The following is a 22,564-nucleotide window of genomic DNA, read 5'->3' as shown; positions in this document are numbered from 1 at the left end:
TATTAGCACCTTACAACCACATGCTGACAGACCAACAGATATAAAAACACAGAGATGCTGAAACATGAAAAAATATATGCATTTTATATGAAAGTGTGTTAAAAAGAAACAAGCTTTTAAAGACAAATTCCACTCTCTCATTCAGCAAAGCCTGTGAGACAAGAATTGAGTAACGGGTGCCATCGAGAAATAAATAAACACAGAAAAGTGGAGCCAATCTGGGAATACATGGTAGCAGATCAGCAATTTTTCCTCCAATTTAGATTTTAATCCAAACCAGATTTTTTTAAAAATCGGTCAGTTAAGTAGAAATATTTATTGTGTAATTTCTGTAAGGGAGCGACTGAAAGTCTGTCATGCAAAGAGCAGATATTATCCTCCTTTCCTCTGCTTCATAAAATACACTGTGGAGCAGAAATTACATATCACTATGTATCATATTTCACTATCGCCCCGTTATTTTTAAAGAAGAAAACTTATAAATCCAGAATTTCATTCAAAGTCTTCACAGAAGATTCATAAACAACCCTGCGGAGAAAAGGATAAAATAGTAATTAACAATTAACAGTTTATTTATCCACAGATTATCTCAAGAGAGAAAAAAAAAAAAAAAAAAAAATCTCAGCCATCTCATTTCCCTCCACCTACCTCTGGATGTCTCTGCTGTCTACTGTTGTGACGGCGTGTTTGTGAATCTGCTGCTGGACAGATACGGCTGCGCTCTTCAAGCCTGCTTTAGACTGCCCCGCTAACAGAGCAAAAAAAAAGTGTTGTCTTTATCAGCAATCCTTCTTAATCTTAGGTTTATCTGGGTCTGCTGTAACTCAAAACTCTGATGATGAAAACTCACTGTGTCGGACGACGGCCAAGACGTGCAGCACGGCGGCCAGTTCAGTCAGACTGCTGATGGCCTCGGAGTCCAAAGATGAGCTGACCTCTGTCAAAAACGCTCTGAAAGAAACAAACAAGAACTGACCTCAGAACTGTGTTTCTCTTCAATGTTAATTAAGGGGGACAGGAGAGGAAGTGAATAAGCCGACCCGTTTAAAAAGATGGCGGCATGTTAGGTTTTGGTCCTTGTTAGAGGGATTTACCTGGTAACAGAAGGTGATTTGAGGATGACAGACAGCAGGACGCTGGACAGAGGAGGCATGTCCTCCACTGACTCCGGGGTGATTACCTCTTCAGGATGGGTAATCTTTAAAAACATCAGAGCACAGCAGCATTCATCATCCCCTTAATTGAATCAAATTTGCTCAAAAATATAATCAATCAATTCTTATCATGTCTGGGATATGGCGGGATATTGGTAAAAGACAAATGCCGCGTCTTCTGCCAGCTCACCTTCTGGAGCGCGTGTCTCTTCTCCACGACGATGATGGCGAAAAGGGTGGAGAAGACCCCGCTGAGGGGGGCTATTTTCCAGGTTTGTGCCACTTGGAGGAAGTCTGTCAGGCCGGGTACAGCTGACTGACACAGCTGAGGAAGATAACACAAGAAAACAAAAAAAGGGTAAGAAAACAGCCAGTATACAAACTAAAAACTCAATTATTAAAAGGGAAGTAAGAAAAAAAGAAAGGTTTATATAGAATAAATACAAAAATATCACCACAAAAAAAATGTCTGCGTACCAGTTTCCCCTCCTCTGGTTCCTTCCTAAGTCGGCGAGCTAAGAGCTCTATAATCTTCTGGAAGATGTTGGCCACCACACCCAGGATGACAGCAGTCGCATCCTCCTGACCTTCCTCAGCCTGCTTGTTGTCGTCGTTGTCGGGTGTAAAACTCTCCGCCACCTCCTTCAAAATCAGCAGGAGTGTAGGAATACACAGATAACCTGCCTCTGCAAAGGAAAACGCTCTCCGTGAGGCCGTCACTTCAAATAAAGTAACATGATACAACACGACTATTTTGAGTGTTTCTGTAAAATTCACTTAAAAACTGAGAGTTATTTCAAATTGCATACTCTCCCTTAACAGCAGACGATTAGAAACTATTTCGATCAAATAATTGTTTTAGTTGATTTGATGCTTTTCTTACTCATACATGATACTGAACTGAATATCTTTGAGTTGTAGACTGTTAGTCGAACAAAAAAGAAAAAGACATTTGAAGAAGTTTTTCAATATTTACTGACATTTTCCAGACAAAATAATTGATCGAGAAAAAATAACTGTCAGATAAAACAGTGATGAAAGTAACCGTTAGATGCGAGTCCTATTTGAAACACTCACCTGAGAGGAGGACGAGCGAGCACAGGTGGAGGATTTGACCCTTAAACGTCTCGTCGCCCAAACCCACGAGCAAAACGTCTCGGCACACTGTCAGGAAGCTCTGGTGAAATGCATCCCCGTTAGATTGCAGAAAGAATGTTTCAGACACTTATTAAAATCAACGAGTGTGCACAAATCGTGGTGATGCCCAGTTTTATTGGAAATACATATAATTTGAGTGTTTCTAAGTAACCGGTATCCTGTAAAAGCTTTCTACGATGAGGAAAGGGACTGACACAAACACACAGGGGGGTGTTTTCAGTATCTGTTTGCAGCAGCCATGTGGTGACAGGCTGGAGAGTAATTGCACAAATAAGGAAATAAGCCCATTTGAGTGTGGCGGTACGAGCGGGAGGGGGGCATGTGCGGACCTGGAGCCGAACAATCTATGAGAAGTGTTAATTTACCGTGCAGAGCTGAAAGTCCCGAAAGCAAAGCGGGACTCTCCACAAAACTTAATGTTCTGGATAACAACTGAACTGTGTATTTTCACTGATAGCTTCGGTACAGGCGGCATCAAGGTGAAAATGAGCTTTTCGCAAGTACAAGACACAAATCTGAACAGGCAATTTATTTACAAGGAGATGTAATTTAATTTGTCAAAAGTCTAGATTTGCCTGCAGAGAAATCATCTTGCTTGGACTGACTTTACAACACGCATAACTGATCTTACAGCAAAAATATTTTAGGAAATGCACATGCACTAAAACATAATACAACCCCCATCATAAAAAGACCTCACCTCGCCTGATAACGGCTATTATGTTTGGCATCAACAGGCGTCAAAAAGCTTCGACGCTGAGAGCATCATGTGCTCGATCAAAACATAAAAAAACGCACTTTCATGTAGAGCTGCAACACCTACAATTTAGAACTGAAATCACAAGAGACCACACAGAGATTTTTCTCTATTTGCCCAGAAGAGATGCTGGTGTTTACTGTGAAACCAGCCGGCCGTTTTCACTTCACTTAATGTGATCTGTTGAGGCGGAATATGTACATATAATTCATTCAAAGCTCATCTGGTTGGGCTCAATCGGAGGAAGTTGATGCGAGCTCATGAGACGTAGGCTGTGTTACATAGGTAGGAGATCTCACCTCAGTTATCTGCGCAGCCAGCGGTGGCGACTTCTCCGAATCCTCTGCGTCTCCGTCGGTACGTTTTGTCAGGAAGGGCAGCACCCTCTCAGCTACCCACGCTGCCACATGCTCCAGAGAGAGAAGGTAGTCGCGGCCTTCGGACGACTAGAAGCGGATGGTGGAATTTTGTTTTTGCGGTTGAAGAAGGAAAAATGTTTAAATTTGGACACACAAAACAAAATATCCCACCCGGTCTTGTCACCTGAGGGTATCTAGCTTAAAAACATGAGCCGTTTTGAAAATATGGGTAACAAAAACTAGATAAAGGCTGTCTTTGCTCTCAGTAGCTCACAGATATGAACACCTTTATCTGTAATACAAAGCAAAGCCTTGCTTGAAAACACTGGCATGCCCTGGATAAAACAGTGAAATGAGAGGGAAAGATAAAGGAAAGATAAGAAAAATGTAGATGGACTCACGTTATGTTGCAGGTGTGCACCGAGGCGACCGTGATACATGAAGGCTTTCAGTGCGACCTCCACACTGGGACTTCTAGGATCTTCTGAGGCGGAGCTGAGATGAGTATACAGCACCGACTGTTGAGACAAATATCACACAAAAACATACGTTACTTCTCATAGAGGGACTTTCTCAAATACTGTTTCATCTACTGTATGTATACATACTAAATGTATTCAAGCAGTGATACACGGACTCTGACAGGGTGTTTGTTTCTATTAAAAAAAGAGACTCAGATTCTGGTCACATCTTCTGCTTCAAAGCTTTTGGATGAAAGTTTTCAAATCACGTACAGATGTCCTCAACATCAATCAGTCACTCTGCCCTTTTGGTGGTGTTGTTTGGCATTCTAAAAGAAAAGCTGGCCGCAAATAGCAACCAATCACATATCATACATCACTGCTCGCCCACTCAAGAAATTATGTTAAATTGACAACTAGAGCCTGGTTGCAGGAGGTCACGTTGTTCCTTAAAATGGGGGAAGATTAAATATACAATTACAGAATAAGTCAGTCTTCTCAAAATGGGAACAATTCTTAAGATTGTTTAAAAGGCTACAAACACTTTCCGAGTAATGGATGGAGATACTTTAAGTTTAGACCATTAAATATAATCTGGTTATTTCACTCTTTCTCAGACTGACCTAAAACTGCTGATCATATTTCAAAACATACTGTGTGCTATAGACTGCACCATTACACTGATAACAGTTAATGTTTACCTTCCTTTCTCTTTTTATACTATAGATGTGCAGAAATGTGACTTATTGTGGTTCCTTTTTACAGTCCCCCTTACTTTGTATAAAGTAACTATCTGATATTTTATAATAAATGTACAGATCTGCTTGCCCCTGTCTTAACTTAATATAATGCTGTATTATGTATAATATTTCAGCAGCTACAGTTGCCTAAATTGTGGTGTTTGTGTTATTATTTCTTTATCTCATTTTGGTTTTGTGTGTAAAAGAAAAAGAGGAACTTCCAATATATGCAAGATATGTAAACTGTGACTCAGCTCTATTGAAATGAATTAACATCCAACATACCTTCCAGTTTCCTAGAACTGTATGAAGCTGCGTCAGTGGACCCGGACCGAGAGCCAGTACCTTCTCCCGCGATGATGTGCTGCTGAACAGGTACTCCAAGTAAGCCAGCGCCAGGTCTGGTTTGGCCTCCGCCGTCTCCTGGATACGCACCTTTCGACTGGTCTTAGTCTTGTCCTGAAGATGACAGGAAGATGACTTTATTAAGAGGCACAGCTGGATACATGTTCAGCCTTTCATGTCCGACTCAAGGTTGTTTTTTGTTTTTTTTGGTTGCACCGACTGACCCCTTGCTTTGGCAGGGCCTCGTTGAGCCAGTCAGTGATGAGCTCGAGGATGTTAGCGGCCTGGCCCCAGCTGCACATGCAGTCTAACAGCTGGCTGTATTGTGTTGGCACCACTCCTGAGTCCATCTTCCTCAGCCTGGATAAGACGCCACAGCTGGGAAACAGGTTAGACAAGAGAGTCAGTAAAAAAGAAAAGTAGGATGGGTGTAAAAGGTTTACAAAAAAAAAAAAAGAAAAACAAAATAAGATGAAGACAGATGGACGCAAATAGCAAGACAAAAAATGAGGCATGACTGCTCACCTGAATGTTGGAACTGCACTTGGGGGCATAAATGAGGCCAGCTGTATGAGAGCAACGGTGCATCGCTCATCCTACAAAAACAAATCGACAAGGTTTTACAGTTAAAAAACAGACAAAACTGACTCATGAAAGAATAAGTCAGTAGAAAAATACAAACATCACATCACATGGAGGTCGATGTACCTGAAAGGCGGTGAAATATTTGGACATAACATTGCCAAACTTGGCAATCGTGTACTTCTGGGCCTCCTCGTTTTGTTTCAGGGCCTTCTCGACACTTCTCCACAGGATGACCACGATCTCCAGCAGACTCGACATGACAGCCATGTCTTTCCCCAACAGAACAGGTTCAGCCTGCTGAGATCAAACTCTACATTGGATCTCTATAAACTCAGACAAACTATACGCAATAAGACCTTAATTCACTTTACTATCAACATACTTTAATATCTCATTAATATGAAAGAGAAATTGAAAGAGAAAGAGAGAAATAACTGCTATGGATGTTTCTCTTACAGCGCTGTTCTCCTTGTTGCTTTCATTAAGCTCAGACAGATCGCAGTCAGTCTGGATGCAGCTGTTCAGAACGCGCCGAATGGCCAACATCAGCTTTACTGGAAGACAAGAGAAAAACAATATTTAGTTGTTAAATTATACACAGCACTGGACATTAAATTGGTAGTTAAAGTTAACATTTGTGCAATTGCAATGAGCTAAATCATTTTCATTTATGCTAATTTCTGGCTGGTCCTTAATGAGGGTTACAAAGCACTTACTGATGTTAGTGGGGGCCATGTGTTTGTAGGCGAACTGGTAGAACTTTCTTGCAGCCATGGGGTTCATCTGAATGAGGGTGATGCACCTACAGCACCACTCCCTCTCTGACTCGTTGACAGGAAGGAAGGACTTGAAGAGCAGATCGACGATGCGCTTGGAGACTGACTGGGAGTCAATAGCCAGGCGAGCCAGCAGGTGGTCCATGTTGCAAACATCCCAAAACTGGAGAGTGGGGGTTCACGAGGCGGGAGGATGAGGAGAAAAGGTTATAAATCACATCTCGTAACTGGATCGTGTCTCAGTGTAATTTGGTTGAATTACACCTGAATCTGTACCAGACACTAAAGTGCATCTTTTTACTACTTCCTTCTAAATACTGTATGTCACTGAATAATTTGTGCATTAATCCGCTAAATTTTCTTTCTAATATTCAGGAAACCATTTAAACAACATATATACAAAATCAGCACTAATTAATAAGCTTAAGGTGAAAAGAAACCCTACACGTACCTTTGCAGCACGAACTGCTTTCACTTTAATAAGCATATCAAGGAAAGCTGTGCGGACTTTCTCCGAGGTGTCATGAAGGCTGTATTTCAGAGTAGGTAGGAGTTTTTCCAACAGTGGATGGCTGAGAGCGTTGTCCAGGACGATGGTCAGACACTGAGAAAAATATTACACATACTTCAAGTCATCGTATATCTTGTCTACTGCCAATACAGCACCAGTGATGCTTATTCGCTCTGCAGTGACAAGAATCTCATTAATTTGGACAAGAATGTGATATATTTAATTCCTATGTAATACTGCCGGTTTGTTTAACATATTTTGCAGCTCACAGTGCATCCTGGATAACAAAGGCTTACTATAGCGACATTTTCCAAGAGAATATACACCAGGAACAAGAGAGAAACTGCATTTCCCACCTTGAAGACCGAGCAACGGACATCTGGGGAGCTGGTGTCAGCCGCTAGCTCCATCATCAGCTTCTTCATGAAGTCTGTGATGACCGTTGGAGGGAGGAGCTCCCAGCACTTGGCCAGGATCTTACAGACCCCCAGGATAGCATTGGAGCGCACAGTGGGATGAGGGTCATCAAGAAGGCCCTGAGGATGACAGACAGGTGGTTGTAGTTGTGGCCCACGTTGGTACCATTATTAAGCCCAAAGATAATAACATACTGGATAATTTTAGATTATTGTTGCCATTCAGTTTCTCAAACGCAAAACAAAAACTGATTGAAAGGTCTGAATGGTTCTCACCATTGCTTTGTCCAGCTGCTTTTGAATGGCCTCATCTATATTCTGGTTGTTTTGATCCGGGTCATGGATGGGGAAGGCCTCTGTGAAAATCAAAGTGGCATTTGCACGAACTTCAAAGTTAGGAGCCTGGGGAAATCAAGCAGGAAGACATTAGATTATGTAGAGAAAGTACTTAAATACAACTGTAGTATGAAATTCCATCAATTCAATCTGTGTGCGTACACTCAGAGCTTTCCAGAGAATGGGCTTGTAGAGGTTATAGAGCATCTTGTCCACTCTGTTGCAGCCCTTCCTTGTGTGGAAATAGCTCACAATCTGTAAGTGAGTGTAAAGAGATCAGAGAATAAATACACCCTGTAGAAACTCGGCAGCTGAAGCCAGTTAGCTCTACACATAATAAGTCTACCTGTCTGACTTTGGCGTGGACAGGAGATGCTCTATGGAGCAAGATCGCATTCTGCATAAAATCCTGTATACATGAGCTCTCGATCGTCTCCAAGAAGTCCCCGCTAGCCTTCTTCCATGCTCTGAAGTAGATCTCTGAAATGCTAGCGGTCGCGGTCCTTTAACAAAACAAATTTATATTTAGTAACGTGAGGAATAAAAGTGACTAATGTTAATTAGAGTGAAAAAGGCTTCTTACTTGCTGAAGAACTCCAGCTGATTTTTGATGGTGCCATGAATAACCCAGATGAAGTTGACATTCCAGCTGAAAAGAAACACCAGGAATCGCTTTCCCTGCAACAATATGCACATTATGAGGCTGACAGCTCCAAGACAAAGCCACAACAATAAGTGCAAAAAAACAGAGACATTGACTCATGCAAACACACACACACAGTTTCCGGGTATCACTCTACTCACATCGTCGTTCCTAATGTAGATGGGACGGTGAAAGCATTGAAGCAACAAGTCGATAATCTCCTTATTGTCCTCTGATGTGTAATCCAGACTCAAAAGCACATCATGGAGACCCCAAACTCTTTGAATCTCAACACCCTGACAACATACACCACACAGAGACATCATGAGCATGTGTTACAGTTATATAATTATGCAAAATAATGCAACAAAACCACTAGAAATAAAAACAGAGCTTAACAATAAAAACATAACCTTATAATCACAGCAAAAGGCTCAATACTGATTGATTTGACATATAACTGAGTTCATATACTGACTGGTTTCTTCAAAATGAAGCTCTTCTGCAGAGAGATGAGGAAAGCAGAGCGACCAAACTTTTCTCTCTCCTTCAGGCCTTTTTTCCACCAGGCCTCACAGAGTGCTTGAATATGGTGGTGCAGAGGAGCCTCTGAGACGGGCAGCAACACCAGAACGTCTGAGGGAAAAATGCAAAGAGAGATCAGGCATCATTTTAAAACTTACATTATTTTAGCAAAGAGAAAGAAATGTAGGGTACACCTACCATGAAGCTGATGGGCAATTTCCAGAAGGGCTTTGTAGGAGTCACCGTCTTGTAGAACCTTTAAAGACATTGCAGCCACTAGTGTGACGCCGTCCACAACAGCCATGACATGTTTCTGAAAGAAAAGTGAGTATGTTTACAATAACATCAATATCCTACAGCACAAAAACAAACGTAAATCTGAAAGTACTTGGTTATCAAATTATAATGACTGTTTTTTTCCCCATGTATATAGTCTAAACATTACATTTATAAATATAGCAGTATTAAGAACATGACGACTGGTCAACTCACAGGGTCTGCGTTTGACTCCACTTCCATGCCCTCCTCCCTGCCCTGCTCCCAGCGATCAGGAGGTAACTCGAGCAGGACGTCCTGAAGGAGTGAGGACAGTTTCCCCCACAGAGCCTCTCTCTGGTCTCTGGGCATCTCCTGCACCACCTCCTCCACATCGAAAGGCTCAGTTTTGTCCTTCTGCTCAGCAAGTGATAGAAGGAATTTGAGACAGACTGCACACACACACCACTTCTGACAGCTACAAAATCACCTTTAATGTGTGACTCTACAGGAAATTTGCATTTCTAGTAGTATATGGTCAACAAAAATGTATTGGCTTCATTTATGAAGCTAATTATTGAATAAACTACTTTACAAATGCAAAATGTTGCTTGTCCTTCTATATTTCTAGACCTGCAATGATTAGTTGATCGACAAAAAATGAGTCTGCAACTATTTTCATAATCGATTAATTGTTTTGAGTAATTTTTTCAGAAAAAATGCTGAAATTATCTGGTTCCAGTTTCTTAAATGTGAATATTTTCTGGTTTCTTTATTCCGCTATGATATTAAACTGAATATCTTTTGGTTGTGGACTGTTGGACAGGACAAAACAAGACACATGATTGATATTTTTCACCATTTTTTGATATCTTACAGTCCAAACAAGTAATTAATTAATCAAAAAAAATAATCTAAAGATTATTCGATAATGAAAGTAATCATTAATTGCAGCCCTACATAATTCATACATTAAATGTTTTGTTTTTCTGTCAGAGTAAGTAAATCAAACACATAACTTAGGGATATGGTGACATTAGTGTTTGTTTTTACAAACTAGCTCAATCAATCACTGAAAAACATCAAATCAGATTAATACGAATGCATAATAAAAGCAATAGTTGCCAGATGGTGATTAGTTTATCATATCTTACAACATACTTAACCTACAACTGTGTGACTGTGGATGATCTTGAACAACAAATAACATTTTTAAGACTATATTTTACACTTAAAATACAACATTTTACTCGTACTGCAGTTTACAACCACTAACTGAATCTCTGACATTGCATAAGGTTTAGACATGTTGTATGACTTAGAGCCACAACATATTCTAAGATTCTAAGATAAAAAAAAAAAAAATGTATTAAAAACCTTAGATTAATCCTGCACCTTCATTTCTAAAGGACGTGAGGGTTTCCTGGTTAACGTTAGATGTAGGTTAAGGTTGTGAGAAGTTACTTACATGAAGCTCGATGAAACGAAGGAAGTCCTCCACATTTTCCTTACAGGCGGCTGATAAAAACACCTCTCGCTTGGACATGTTTTCGGTTTTCCAGGCGATGTGATGATTTCCAGAAAAACCTGCGATAGTGTTGAGTTTAGTTTAGTTTGCGCCTAGCTGACAAAAAAATTACTGTAAAGAGACCAAAACAAATATGGCAGCCAGTTTGTCCTTAGCGTTAAAAGTGTTATTTACAAACGTTAATCCTTCTCTGTCGGTTGTCGCTATAAATATAATGACTTCTAATCATGAAATTATAAAATAAGCAACAATAGCTCCTTTTCTTACCTTTTTATTGATAATTTCGCGATCTAGTAAGAACCGACTGACAGCAGACCCATAACAACAGTTAACCCGCGCAAATTTGGATAAGCTGCGTCATGACGTCATGCGTCAACTTTGACGCTTACGTATAGTTGTAGTTTTCATCTTCTGCCACTTGATGGCGACGAATCACAGCAGAGATCATGGACACTGTGGTGTCTCTGCTAGTACCGCGGTTACAGTTGCACACGTGATTTCATTTATACTGTAGGAAATCTCTCTTATCGGTTAAATAATTCAGTGAAATTATACAGCAAGGTCACATTGGAGGATGGCTATTCACCACACACACACCGCCTACAAAACCACACTTTATATTATCATATTTTCATCCAAAGTTAAAGGATAGGTTCACAATTTTTCAAGTCTGTCTTAAAACAATAGTCAGGCGCCCAAATGAACATTGAAATATTTTTTTCTTGCTGTAATCATTCCTCTTATTCATACTGACAATTAGAAGATCCCTCCATAGTTAACTTACAATGTCAGCGATGGGGGCCTCCTTCTGTGCAAAAATGTATTTAAAAGTTTATCTGGAGCTAATATGAAGCTTCAGCCATCCAAATTAGTCAAATCAAGTAGATATATTTCAGTGTTACAGTCTTTTTAGTGCCAAAGTCCCTCTTTTTGTTACTAAACTTCCACCAGAGAAGAAACACAAAGACAGAATTTGATGCTAAAGATTATCAAATTGATATGACTAACTCAGCCTGCTGAAGCCTCATATAAGCTTCAGATAAACTTTTAAATGCAGTTTTGCACAGAATGACTGTGTGGACAGACTGTGGATTTTGGCCCCCATCACTTACATTGAAAGTGCGTTTGAAGGGGATCTTATAACAGCCAGTATGAACAGGAGGAATGATTACAGTGAAGAAAACCTAGGTTTCAATCAGGTGTCCACATGAAGACTGAAAGAGCTCTTTCAGTGTCCATGTGGACACCTGATTGTTGTTTTAAGACAGACTTGAAAAATTGTGAACCCGCCCTTTACATCAGTTCATCCTTTGTTACCAGACACAGGGACTCATTTTAAAAACAAGCCAGACGATTTTCACAAGAGAAACCATTTATTCATCAAAAGCCAAGAAGAGGCATCTTGTCATTCAAAATTATAACATTAAGAAGGCAAAATTACATAGTGAGTTTTTAAGGCACAGGATAGATAACAAGAGAAGTACTTAAAAGCTCCAACAGTTTTAATTGCTTGGCAAAACATGTACAAGCTGTGTCCTCTTAACAACATACTCTGGCAGCCCCCTGCTCATAAAATACAATAACTGTTGTGTCACTGTTGACTCACATTTGGTTTGAACCCTTATTCAAGTATCCTTTACACTGTTCATGTTACACAGCATTTGTTCATAGCCCTAAAATGTGCCCAAGGTCTTCAGTATCTGAGCCAATGTTCAGAGCAACCAATATTGCACAAAGTCCTCCTAAAACATACAGAGCAATCATTTTATTCTTTGCATATGTGCATTTCACGTTTGTAATCGAGCATAAAGAACAATAAGAGGTAAACAATCAAATAACACTGCATAACAGAAAAAATATCAAAGTCAAAACTGCTACTTTAGCCTACTCTTGTGATTTTATCTTTTCCTTTGGTAAGAGTTTTCTCAGACAAAACAGAATTTGTCACATTTTAACAAATTGGACATTTCTAACAGAATATCAACTTGATATTTACATAAAACACTGAAAACAGAGACAAGGCAGTTGGTGTGTTTTATTACAATATGTTACAATATCTTCCGACCATGATCATCGATGAAATGAAAGGAAATGTTTGAAAAAACATGCTGAAATTATTCCTGTAAACTATATGACAAATGTACATGAATACAACAAAATGATGTGCCCTTAGATTAACATGATCACTATATTACAGCAGAGGTGGTGTCACTATGTGAGGAGGGGGTCTTGAATACTTCTCATGCATTGAGACGACAAACCATCTTCACTCAGATCATACCTGCAAGAGAAAATGATAAAAAAAATATATATTTCAGCACTAAAACTGGCTGTTTTTTGCTCAAGAAATGATTAAACAATGCACAGAGCAAAAATAAAATACAAGTTTACCATTGTGTCCATCCTTTTGATATATCATCCCCACTTAAATCTACCAGCACCTGCAATTTTGAACAAAAAGGAAAAAGAAATGAAGTCTTAAAATCGTTGGAGTACTTGGGACTGGAGCTGAAATTGGAAAATACTGAGCCAGAAACAAAAGAGTTACCTTTCCCAAGAGCCCTTTGTGTTTAGACAGGATGCTCCCTCCGTTCTTCACTGCTACATCCAGAGTTCTCCTGTGGAGCTCCACCATAGATACACTAAATTCAAACCTGCAAATACACATGCAAAATCACATTTTACGATACAGATCTACAGTGGAATAATTACTCAAATTAAAATTCTCAATTAGGTTAAAGGACAGGTTCACAATTTTTTTTGAAACAGTAGTCAGGTGCCAAAATGAACACTGACACACGTTTTTCTTGCTAATCATTCCTCCTGTTCATACTGACCATTAGAAGATCTTTTCATAATGTACTTTCAATGTAAGTGATGGGGAACAAAATCCACAGCCTTCCTTCTATGCAAAAGTGTGTTTAAAAGTTCATCTGAAGCTAATATGAAGCTTCAGCTGTCCAAATTTGTCAAATCAAGTCAGTAACTTTCAAACTTACTGTCATTTTGGTACCAAATTCCCTTTTTTTGTTACAATCCTTCCACTGCAGCTGAACAGGAAGAATGATTATAGCAAGAAAAACTTGTCAGTGTTCATTTGGACGTCTGATTGTTGTTTTAAGACAGACTTGAAAAACTGCTAACCTATCCTTTATAACACGAGATATCATTCTACCTTCATTTGGCTCAAGATTTACAGTTTTTTTAAATTAGTTTTTAATGCTTACATTCTTGTAGAATCCAAGAAGGGAACAATAAAAACTGGCCATAAAAGGTAGCTCCAAAGGATTCTTAAAAACAGAGTCAGCTATCACATTACTATGATGATGATATAACTACAATCAGGTGTCAGTGTCAATAAACAATGTCACTCACAGGCATTTCAAGCATTAGATAGTAATAATATCTACACTAACGTTTGATCATAAACAGGGTTGAGGGTCCTTTTCATTGTGCCGGTCTTCCTTCTCCCCGTCCGACTCTTGTCAGGCAGCAAATACAGGCGGATGAAGGGATCTGAGCCGTCTTTGGTGAAGGCTATCAAGTTACTGAGGACACACAGGACAAAATTGTTTCACTCACATGTTGCCAGGCACATGTTGTTTATGTTACTGGTGCCTATTCACTCTTAAATGTTTCACAGAGAGCAAGATGATCTGCATATTAAAGAATCTCTTCCAACAAATTACAAATGACAGAGACTTGAGCTAAAAAAAACGGACAAATGTGTGCAGGAAAGTCCTTCCTTACTACCTTCAAACAAGACAAAAACATTACAATGCAGTGTAGTATGGCAGTTGTGGACCTCACCGGCAGGCGTGTACCACCACAATGAGTTTGTTTCTCTGCGAGCTGTGTCGAACAGTCAGCTGGATCTCGCCCAGGGGGTACTGGCTGGGGGCCGAGCCACTATAAACAAACCAGAGTCAGTCAGTGTCACTTTTAGAGGTTGCAGCAGAAGTTATATTGCATGTGTCTGTCGTTGAGTGGAGGATAGATGGATACGGCTCGACAGGTAGGCTGATAAAATATTCATAAAGATGAATATTCAAAATTCGACATGGAAAACAAACTGAAAATGAAACAGGTCCCTGAAATGAGAGGAAAGAAAATCCAAAAGCAGGAAAAGAAATTGAGAGATGGAGAGCAAATATAAAAACTGCGACAGGAAGGTGGGAAGCAGATATAAAAATAATCATATCTGCCGTTTACTTCTGCAGCTGTCGTAGCCTCTGCTGAAGCTCCAAGGTGGCAAAGGGCAGGGAGATATCCGAGGCCAGGCTGGGTGTGGACTCCTTATGAGGCAGGTGTTTCTGGGAGCTGGAGATGCAGGTGCTCAGGCTGGAGGTACTGCGGAGAGGGCTGGCTGAGTACGGCTCGCCGTCCCTGTGTTGGAGGGTAAGAGTGGAGGCGTCTATAGGTGGCGGAGGTGTGAACGAAGGCAACGGGGATTCTGAGATCGACTGTCTCAGCGAGGGGGTTGTTGTGGTCGGCTGCGGCACACTGGACTTCCTGACCCGGACGGTGGAAGGCTGGTCTGAGGATCCCTGCTTCTCCAACAACAGGATCTACAAAAAGACAGGAGGAGGATGTTATTAAAGTTGTTGTGCTTTATTTGAAAAGACACAAAATATTAGAATAATACTTTTACTGAACTTATCTAGTGTTGCAAATGAAAAATCACAGTGTTTTTTTAAAAAGGGGATTTGGTTAGTTTGTTGGTTAAACATACAACTGTATATACCAAGTGACTATTCCTTTCTTGTAAAGCGGACTTAATACTGCTCATATGAAAAAATTCTGGTATTTTCAAGGGTGTTTTTACATCATTTTAATCAAATCTGTTTTTATGGTGCTATCTATCTTTCTACAACGGTTCCAAAAAGGTCAGATATGAGCCAGTATAACCATTCTCCTCTTTGAATATCCATTATGAATCTTGATATGTTGTTTGTGATCCAATTCAAAAACTATTTCAGGTCGATATTTTGATAGGGCTGCATTCATTCTATTATTGGATAAGGTATGACTCAGTAAAGATAATGAGATTTGTTTTAGAGTCACTGAGGTGCAATGAAATTTACTTGCTATGGTTCACTGTTTTGTTTTTTTCCATGGATTTTATGGTAATTGAAATGATACTGGTATGAGAAGAAATGTCAATACTAGCATACCACATGAATTTACTTTAAAAACTATCAATTTTAACATCTCACAGCAAAATTAGCCCACTTGACTGTTCTCTAAACCCCTCCCTTGATAATCGATTGTCCAGTCATAGCTTAACAACCGTAACCAGGCACAGCAGTTCAGTCAAGCTTTGGATTTCTCCACATGTTCAAGCACGGGGCTGAAGAAAGATCTTGGAGTGTGGTGTCTCTTTTTTATAGCCTTTTTTAAAACCAAAAGCTTTGTAGAAAAGGTGTAAGAAATGTTTAAAACAATGTGTTTATCTGCTCTAACAACCATGTTTGCATTTACAGTAACATAGTGACTGAGGGAGCACATTATTAAATACAGGTTATGTAAATAAAAACCCCATTCATTATTAGCAGATCCACTGTAGTATTTCACCCCATGTGTGGTAACCAGAGTTTAGGGTAACGATAGCAGCTTCCATCTTCCATTTTAACAATAAGTGTTTTTAATTATCCTTAATAATACAGTATATAAACAAAAACAATTACTTTATGTTTTTATTCGTATTCAATTCTGCCTGCTACACGCAGCATGCTCCACTATAATGCACAAGTAATTAAAATTAGTGTTAGCTTGTTGTCCCTTGCTATTATTAGAAGTTAAATTATAATGGATGTAACCATCAAGGGCATATTTAAGACCCCTTTTACAAGATTTCCATTTTACAATGAGTCTGCTGGAAAAATTAAAAAGTCAGCCGGGGTCAGTCACCAGCCAGAAAAGATCAAGCCTGCCTCTGTCTAACTAAATCTGTCTGAAATCAAGGATTAAATTGAGTGCATTTACAGATTTTGAGTCATAGAATATGAGTTATTCATATCCCTGTTTCCAACAGTATCCAGGTTTCTAATCATCTGTCTGCAGTTGTATCTTAATTTCTCACCATCATCTCTACCAACAAGCAATATTCGGAAACCTGAAACCTTCTCAAAACCGGAATAAGGTGTTTAAATGTGCAAAACATTACCAGGATACTCTAAAAACCAAATCATAACCTGGGTACTAGTGCATATGTAAACGCACTCAAAATTACTATGAATCTTAACAGGCGTAGCAACAGTAACTAAGGGGGATGGATCTTAGTAAATGTTCACATTAGGATTGCACTGAAAGCATTAAACGTTAACGTCATCATCAATTTTTTGTTTATTGTTGACACTGCAATACTTGCTTAGCTATAAGATAAATTCACATGCACTGTATCATTCAATAAACAGCTTTTGTGTTTGAATCAGCACATTTTCAACATCTATTCTCTTTTCCTCTGCCTGAAATGAATAACCCTTACATAACTAATAGCATAGAGGACCAGTGAAAAATGATGCAGTCCATTTTTACCCTCAGGGCCATCTTAAGTTTGATGGTGGAGCTGGGCCCGGAGTTCTTTAGAGGAAAGCACTGAGTCAGCGTCATGTCCTCCTCCGCTAACAGCCCGCTCAAAGGCACCGTCAGATTACCCAAGGTGCACTTCCGCTTGTCATCTTTCACCTGTGCATGAAGAAAGAAGGTCCGCTTTTAAGACATGTCAGCTACTTGCACCGTTTGGTGCATGATCTTTTGAAAAATAGATGTTATCAGTGAAATTTTTAATGTGTCGTCACCTCCACTTCAAGCTCCTGCCTCCTGGGATTGTGAACGAGGAATGAGAAACAATCTTCCCACATAGGCTCCTTGGTTTTGTACCGGATCTTTATGGGCAGACAGGTAGTCGTTTATCAGTCGGTAATTAAAAAACACTTGAGAGTGGCTGATTAATACATTATTCTCCTGGAAAAATCTGTCAATGGTGTCGCAGTTTTTGTTTTTAGAGCCCAGAATCCTAATATCATCACTGAAATACAACTTCCGCGGACATGATGCTATTAATTCAAAATGAACATATGTCCTGATGTTTTTATCACTTCAGACAGCATATATATCATATTGCATGAGTCAGCTACTTACAAAGTCTTATTAAGCAAATATCAGAAATGCTTCTTTCTGTCAGAGGTTTTTTTGATTGAAATTATCTGAGCAAACCATCATCTAGCTCTAATCTTCAGGTATGTTAACATGCTGTTTAATGTGCTGCAGCTGAGCAGCTAATTGGCTATTTAGCCTGCTAACTGACATTAGCGGTGCAGAAGGTTAAATTTTTCCTCTCTTACGGAATGAAAAACATAACCTCAAATCACAAATCGATGCATTATTTTAGGAAAATAAAGCCAGGATAAACAAACACTACTAATGCTTACGACTCACCTTACTCTCAAGTGATTTGTGTCCAACTGTTAATTGGACGTAAGGACTGGGCTCACTGCTGCTCTTCTTTGCAGACTATGAGAGAATCAGAGAGATGGACATTAGATTATTCTCCTCACTACAATGACACACAATGCACAAATGTCAACAAACTCAAACAATTAGTTAGTTGAGACTCTGTATCCAGCACACGATAGTGAGAGAGTCTGAAAGTCCAGAAGGGAAGACACGTCACCATACATTTTGACAAACAGGGCTGCAGGCAGAGAGGATACCACGGAGACTACCAAGCTTTGTCTCCTCTGGATTCTAATTTTAGCATGCTGGGTTGTGACAGCTAAGTATTATTCAGGATTCCTTACAGAATAATAATACCCTACATTCTGTATCTACAAGCTGAGGGCTTACTCGTTAACCCATCTTTTTTCTCTCGAGGATGGTGCTTAAATTTGATCTACTGTATTTCTCAACAGCACTAAACTCCACATTGTACATGTAGGCTCATTAACACAATCTCACTTTTTATTATGCTACGACTCAGGCTCTTAATGCAGAAAAAATCAAATCGCACAAGGTTTCAGATTAGTAACATATGAAGTTCTTTCTTTTCTTAATCATATATATGAAAATTTATAATCAATTTGTTCATCCGTATATTAATTACACTTATGTTAAGTACTACTTGTGTGTGTACTGTGTGTAAATGAAACCTAATGCATGTGTCCTCTGTTGCTCTTCTGGAGGTTTCTCCCTGATATTGATGAATAAAGGGTGTCATATATGCATGATGTTCATATTTTCAAGCCCTCAGAAACAAATCTGTCATTGTGACCTATTTAAATAAGATTGACTTGACTTAAATTTCACATCTGCAGCTGGCGTTGTCACTAGGCATGGTTGGGTATTGTGGCATATTGTGTTTTTGGATTGTTTTCTCCTTTTTAAACATATCATGCTTTATTCCCAAATCTTTTTGGATCTCGTCTGATGCAGAACGGGGAGGCTCGTTAGTGAGACGGACTTTTCTGGGGAATAAAGCACTGCTGTATTTCAGTCAGCAGAGATTAATTAAAAGAAGGGCTTACAGAGTTATTCATAAACTTTTTATTTATTTGATATGGTGTGTGAACAACAGAAAAAAAAGTTTATGAGGAGTATTTGGTGATTGGACTGCATCATAAAACCATCATTTTACAGGGGTAGTCACCCCATGAGCCATACAGGAATATCCTCCTGCTGGAGTCTAGAGACTGGTAGAAATTACCGTTTTTTGAAGATTTGAGAGAAAGAGTTAGCATTAAGACAGTCTTACTGATTTAACTTGACTAAGTTTCATATGTTGAAGAAGAGTTGTGCAACATTTTTAATTTTTTATCGACTTTAACTAAAGCTCAGACTGGTTTTCAATTCACTGGTTGTCCATTCTCAAACTTGCCAATATTCTTTGAATCACTATTTTGATGTCAATTGATGACAAAAGACCTACAAGAAGACTTAGGATAGGAAAAGTAGCATTTAAGACATCCAAACATACACATTACACACATCGACATTAAAGCAATTTGAAGTTTGCTGCACATTTTATGAAATGTTGTCAAAGCAGGTTTTTAATCCATTGACAGGAAAATGTAACAAATAGAGGCAGAGGCTTAGTCTGCAGCGCCTCATTCAGGAGCAAACCGAAAGTATCTGCCCTGTAATGCCAATAAAACAATTGACTGATTGTTGATTTGATGTTGCCCAACTCACCACTGAGGGAGTGCCACTGTGTGTGACAATGGGAGGCTTTCAACTTCCAGTTTGTGCCACCTGGAATAACGCAGCAGTTGATTTCTGAGTAACGCTTTTGTAACCTGAAACTGTGCTTGGTTATAAACAGCCATGTCGTATACAAGTCCTAACACAGTATGCCACTTGCTTATGCTGTGACTTCTAAATATGGCAATTATAGCTGCATTAATGAAATGTTTTTTTTTAATGTTATAATGCTGCATTTAGTGCCAACTGTGTGTGTTTGCATTTACCAGGAAAACAAATTTAGTGGCCTAACAAGCAGAAATGTGGAAATGTTTGCCAGACAAGTATAAGTTCCTTGTGCTGAACTCTTGATCAAAAGTTGGTCATGATAAACTTCCTGATCAAGTAACACAGAAACATGCAGCTCAACAAGATGAGTTGCTCAACAGGTTTTCTGTTGTTCTCAATTGAATTGCAATGCCATAAAAATAAGGATATGTTGGCACTGTTGATATACACAGAAATTACAATTTCTTTTTCATTATGAATGTTGCAAGTGAGGTGACATTTTCCTTTCACTTTGGAAATATGTGAGTGCAATATTAGAATTGCATGCAAGATCATATGAGTTGGAGAATGGGAAAAAGTATTTTATCATTACAAATAAGGAGAAGAAAGCATTACAGCACAACCAAGGCATAAAACAGACAATACAGTCATCCGTCTTCATGCACATTCACTCTGCTTGTTTTAATATCCTGCACAAACACATGACGTTGGACGGTGCACTTGGGACACATGGTGTGTTCTGTACATGCAAATCCATTTTTCCCACATTACCTTCAGGGCCTTAAAGACTGAGACTTGCTTCAACCCGTCATAGGTGAAATCTGACAGGTTACTCTTTAAGCCACAAGGAGATTTGGGGGAGAAAATCACACCCACAGTTAGTAGGACGGGAGTGATTCAGTATGGTTGTGAGGCATGAGAAAAACCCAGAAAAAATGGAATTAAAGTATGTACTGATACATAGATGATATGGACCAGAAAATCAGCACGAGAGCTGCTATTGCAGACACTGTAGGGAGCTAGCAATGAAAACACATATCAGAATAATGAGAGTATTTCCTTCAGGGAGCTAGTTTGAGACACTGTGACTTTTTTTTTAACAAGCCACTCTATTGGTCTCTGTACAGCTACACACTAATTGGCTCACTAATACTGGCAGAGATAATGATGAGCTCTGCCAACGAGCTCTTTGTACTGTAGATATTCTACTTCAGCCTTGAACTAAGAACCTGACTTTGCAGAGTATGAATCTGACTAACAAGCAGCCACACTGCTGCTCGCATGGTTGAGTCCTCTGTTTTGAAGTGTCTGTTTCATGTTAATGGTTATTTCGCACTCTGAATAAATTTCATTAGTCATTACGATGAAACCGTGCAACTAACACACCTGACATGCTTTAAGATGCAGGATTTAAAGGCTCCTGTTACTGTTCAACCCACATCATCGCACACCGATAACGCTAACACTGTCAGGATGCAAAATTCAGGTGGACTCACACATATTGTCCTATACTCTGAGGTATTGCTCTCACAAAAGACTAGGCCAGACGCTCTCCTCTCACTTAAGTTTCCACAGCCTAAGCTGCCTGTGAAGACGCTCTTGGGTAAAGAGGAAAAACAATAGTTAAGACTGAGATGGCTAAAAAAAAAGACGTTAAACTGGAGAACTCTAGGATCTTCACTTTAGGCTTCTGAAAAGCAGAAATTTCGGAGGCTCAACATCTTCATTCTACAACAGCGACATTTCGTTTGTGATGACTTGATCAGACAACTCGCTAATATGTTGACTCATGTGGAGCTGTAGGCTAAATCCATAATGTAAAATTGTATTTTTTGTGGCTAGGCTTGGAGTAATAAGGATTATTAGGATAATAATAAAACTACCTGCCATGGCTGTTAGTTTCACCTGGAATTCAGAGTACATGAAAACCAAATTTCAAAGAACATGGAAAGCAAACTGATGGAGTCACTGAAGTGTCACAAAGCATTAAGCCTCATGGTAACAAAGAAGTGGAGCATTGCTGCACTGGCATCTCTTACTAAACCGGTTGAGAGTGTTGCTAAATGTGGTGTGTATACTTTGGGTGGAGAACAAGAAGCCTACTTAATGCTATATTTTAGCACAAGATAGAGCAGCAGAACAATAGCATTGCCAGCATCGAAATAAATTAAACATTGCAGTATCTTACTGGCAGATTCTTTGCTGAGTCCAGATACACCACCAGCAGGGCTGATGATAGCCCATCATTGGCCAGGCTTCTGTCTGCACGCACGCTCCGCAGCACCTGACAGAAAAGACAGGAAGACTAGTCAGAAAAAGTATAAAATCTCCCCTGACAACAGCCGACACACACACTGTTATTGTTGTTGTGGTTATTATTTTTTCAGTCATGTACCTGGTCCAGCTTCGTGGGAGTGGAAAGCAGAGACAGCCACTCCAGTTTTAAGTGGAGTTTCCCAGTAGGAGCCTCCTCCAGGTCAAACCACTGCAACAATGTGACAAAACATCAAAGTTAAGTCATTAAGTCACCGAGGGCTAAATATTAATTTTTACAACAAGAGGCTTAAAAATAATTGCAAAAAACCTATATGAACTGTGCTTAAAGAGTACATACAAGAATTTTTTAAAGGAATAGGTTGACATTTTTGGAAAATTGCTTACTCACTGTCTTGTTGAGAGCTAGATGGGAAGATCGATATCACTCTCGTCTGTACTGTAAATAAGAAGCTCGGGACTCTAATAAAACTGTCAGTCATTTATTTTGGGACT

General features: G+C 39.4%; 2 protein-coding genes across 6 annotated transcripts in view; both read right to left on the bottom strand.

Annotated features, from left to right (window-relative positions):
- Window positions 1-465: 465 nt before the first annotated feature.
- On the bottom strand, window positions 466-10,925 carry ncapg2 (non-SMC condensin II complex, subunit G2). Of its 2 annotated transcripts, none has more exons than XM_044340341.1 (27): window positions 10,817-10,925; window positions 10,490-10,608; window positions 9,259-9,438; window positions 8,965-9,079; window positions 8,720-8,877; window positions 8,403-8,537; window positions 8,182-8,276; window positions 7,945-8,101; window positions 7,761-7,853; window positions 7,539-7,664; window positions 7,203-7,382; window positions 6,787-6,939; window positions 6,276-6,498; window positions 6,016-6,113; window positions 5,683-5,856; window positions 5,500-5,570; window positions 5,199-5,352; window positions 4,915-5,088; window positions 3,830-3,946; window positions 3,369-3,515; window positions 2,232-2,331; window positions 1,632-1,840; window positions 1,345-1,479; window positions 1,095-1,198; window positions 851-951; window positions 649-748; window positions 466-528 (listed from the first exon to the last, which is right to left on the bottom strand). In XM_044340341.1, the coding sequence occupies exons 2-27, from the start codon at window positions 10,565-10,567 to the stop codon at window positions 477-479; spliced, it is 3,429 nt and encodes a 1,142-aa protein (XP_044196276.1). In that variant the 5' UTR covers window positions 10,568-10,608; window positions 10,817-10,925; the 3' UTR covers window positions 466-476. The 2 variants fall into 2 exon arrangements, with proteins under 2 accessions (XP_044196276.1, XP_044196277.1); XM_044340342.1 differs by having other exon boundaries at window positions 5,683-5,853.
- A 984-nt stretch (window positions 10,926-11,909) lies between these two features.
- esyt2b (extended synaptotagmin-like protein 2b) overlaps window positions 11,910-22,564 on the bottom strand; it is a 32,058-nt gene continuing 21,403 nt past the window's right edge. For 2 of the 4 annotated variants that reach the window (XM_044340306.1, XM_044340309.1), the window contains 12 exons: window positions 22,191-22,280; window positions 21,984-22,079; window positions 21,292-21,393; window positions 17,990-18,064; window positions 17,350-17,436; window positions 17,087-17,236; window positions 14,762-15,117; window positions 14,360-14,458; window positions 13,966-14,097; window positions 13,098-13,203; window positions 12,941-12,990; window positions 11,910-12,830 (listed from right to left, as the gene is read on the bottom strand). In XM_044340306.1, the coding sequence (XP_044196241.1) occupies window positions 12,761-12,830; window positions 12,941-12,990; window positions 13,098-13,203; window positions 13,966-14,097; window positions 14,360-14,458; window positions 14,762-15,117; window positions 17,087-17,236; window positions 17,350-17,436; window positions 17,990-18,064; window positions 21,292-21,393; window positions 21,984-22,079; window positions 22,191-22,280 (1,413 nt within the window). In that variant the 3' untranslated portion in view covers window positions 11,910-12,760. Of the gene's footprint in view, window positions 12,831-12,940; window positions 12,991-13,097; window positions 13,204-13,965; window positions 14,098-14,359; window positions 14,459-14,761; window positions 15,118-17,086; window positions 17,237-17,349; window positions 17,437-17,989; window positions 18,065-20,566; window positions 20,630-21,291; window positions 21,394-21,983; window positions 22,080-22,190; window positions 22,281-22,564 lie in introns of all 4 variants that reach the window. The other 2 variants (XM_044340307.1, XM_044340308.1) reach the window with 2 other exon arrangements.

This window comes from Thunnus albacares, chromosome 21 (genome assembly GCF_914725855.1).
Source record: "Thunnus albacares chromosome 21, fThuAlb1.1, whole genome shotgun sequence".
In the NCBI taxonomy this organism is placed as follows: Eukaryota; Metazoa; Chordata; class Actinopteri; order Scombriformes; family Scombridae; genus Thunnus; species Thunnus albacares.
The sequence above is the reverse complement of the archived record's forward strand: the minus strand, read 5'-3'. Positions and strand labels throughout refer to the sequence as shown.

Excerpts from the sequence above, each read along its gene's own strand:
- ncapg2 (XM_044340341.1), bottom strand. The coding sequence starts at position 10,567 with ATGTCCAAGCGAGAGGTGTTTTTATCAGCCGCCTGTAAGGAAAATGTG. Across the intron at positions 2,332-3,368 it reads TGGCTGCGCAGATAACTGAG|AGCTTCCTGACAGTGTGCCG; the intron begins GTGAGATCTCCT and ends GCATTTCACCAG. Across the intron at positions 1,480-1,631 it reads AACCAGAGGAGGGGAAACTG|CTGTGTCAGTCAGCTGTACC; the intron begins GTACGCAGACAT and ends TATCTTCCTCAG.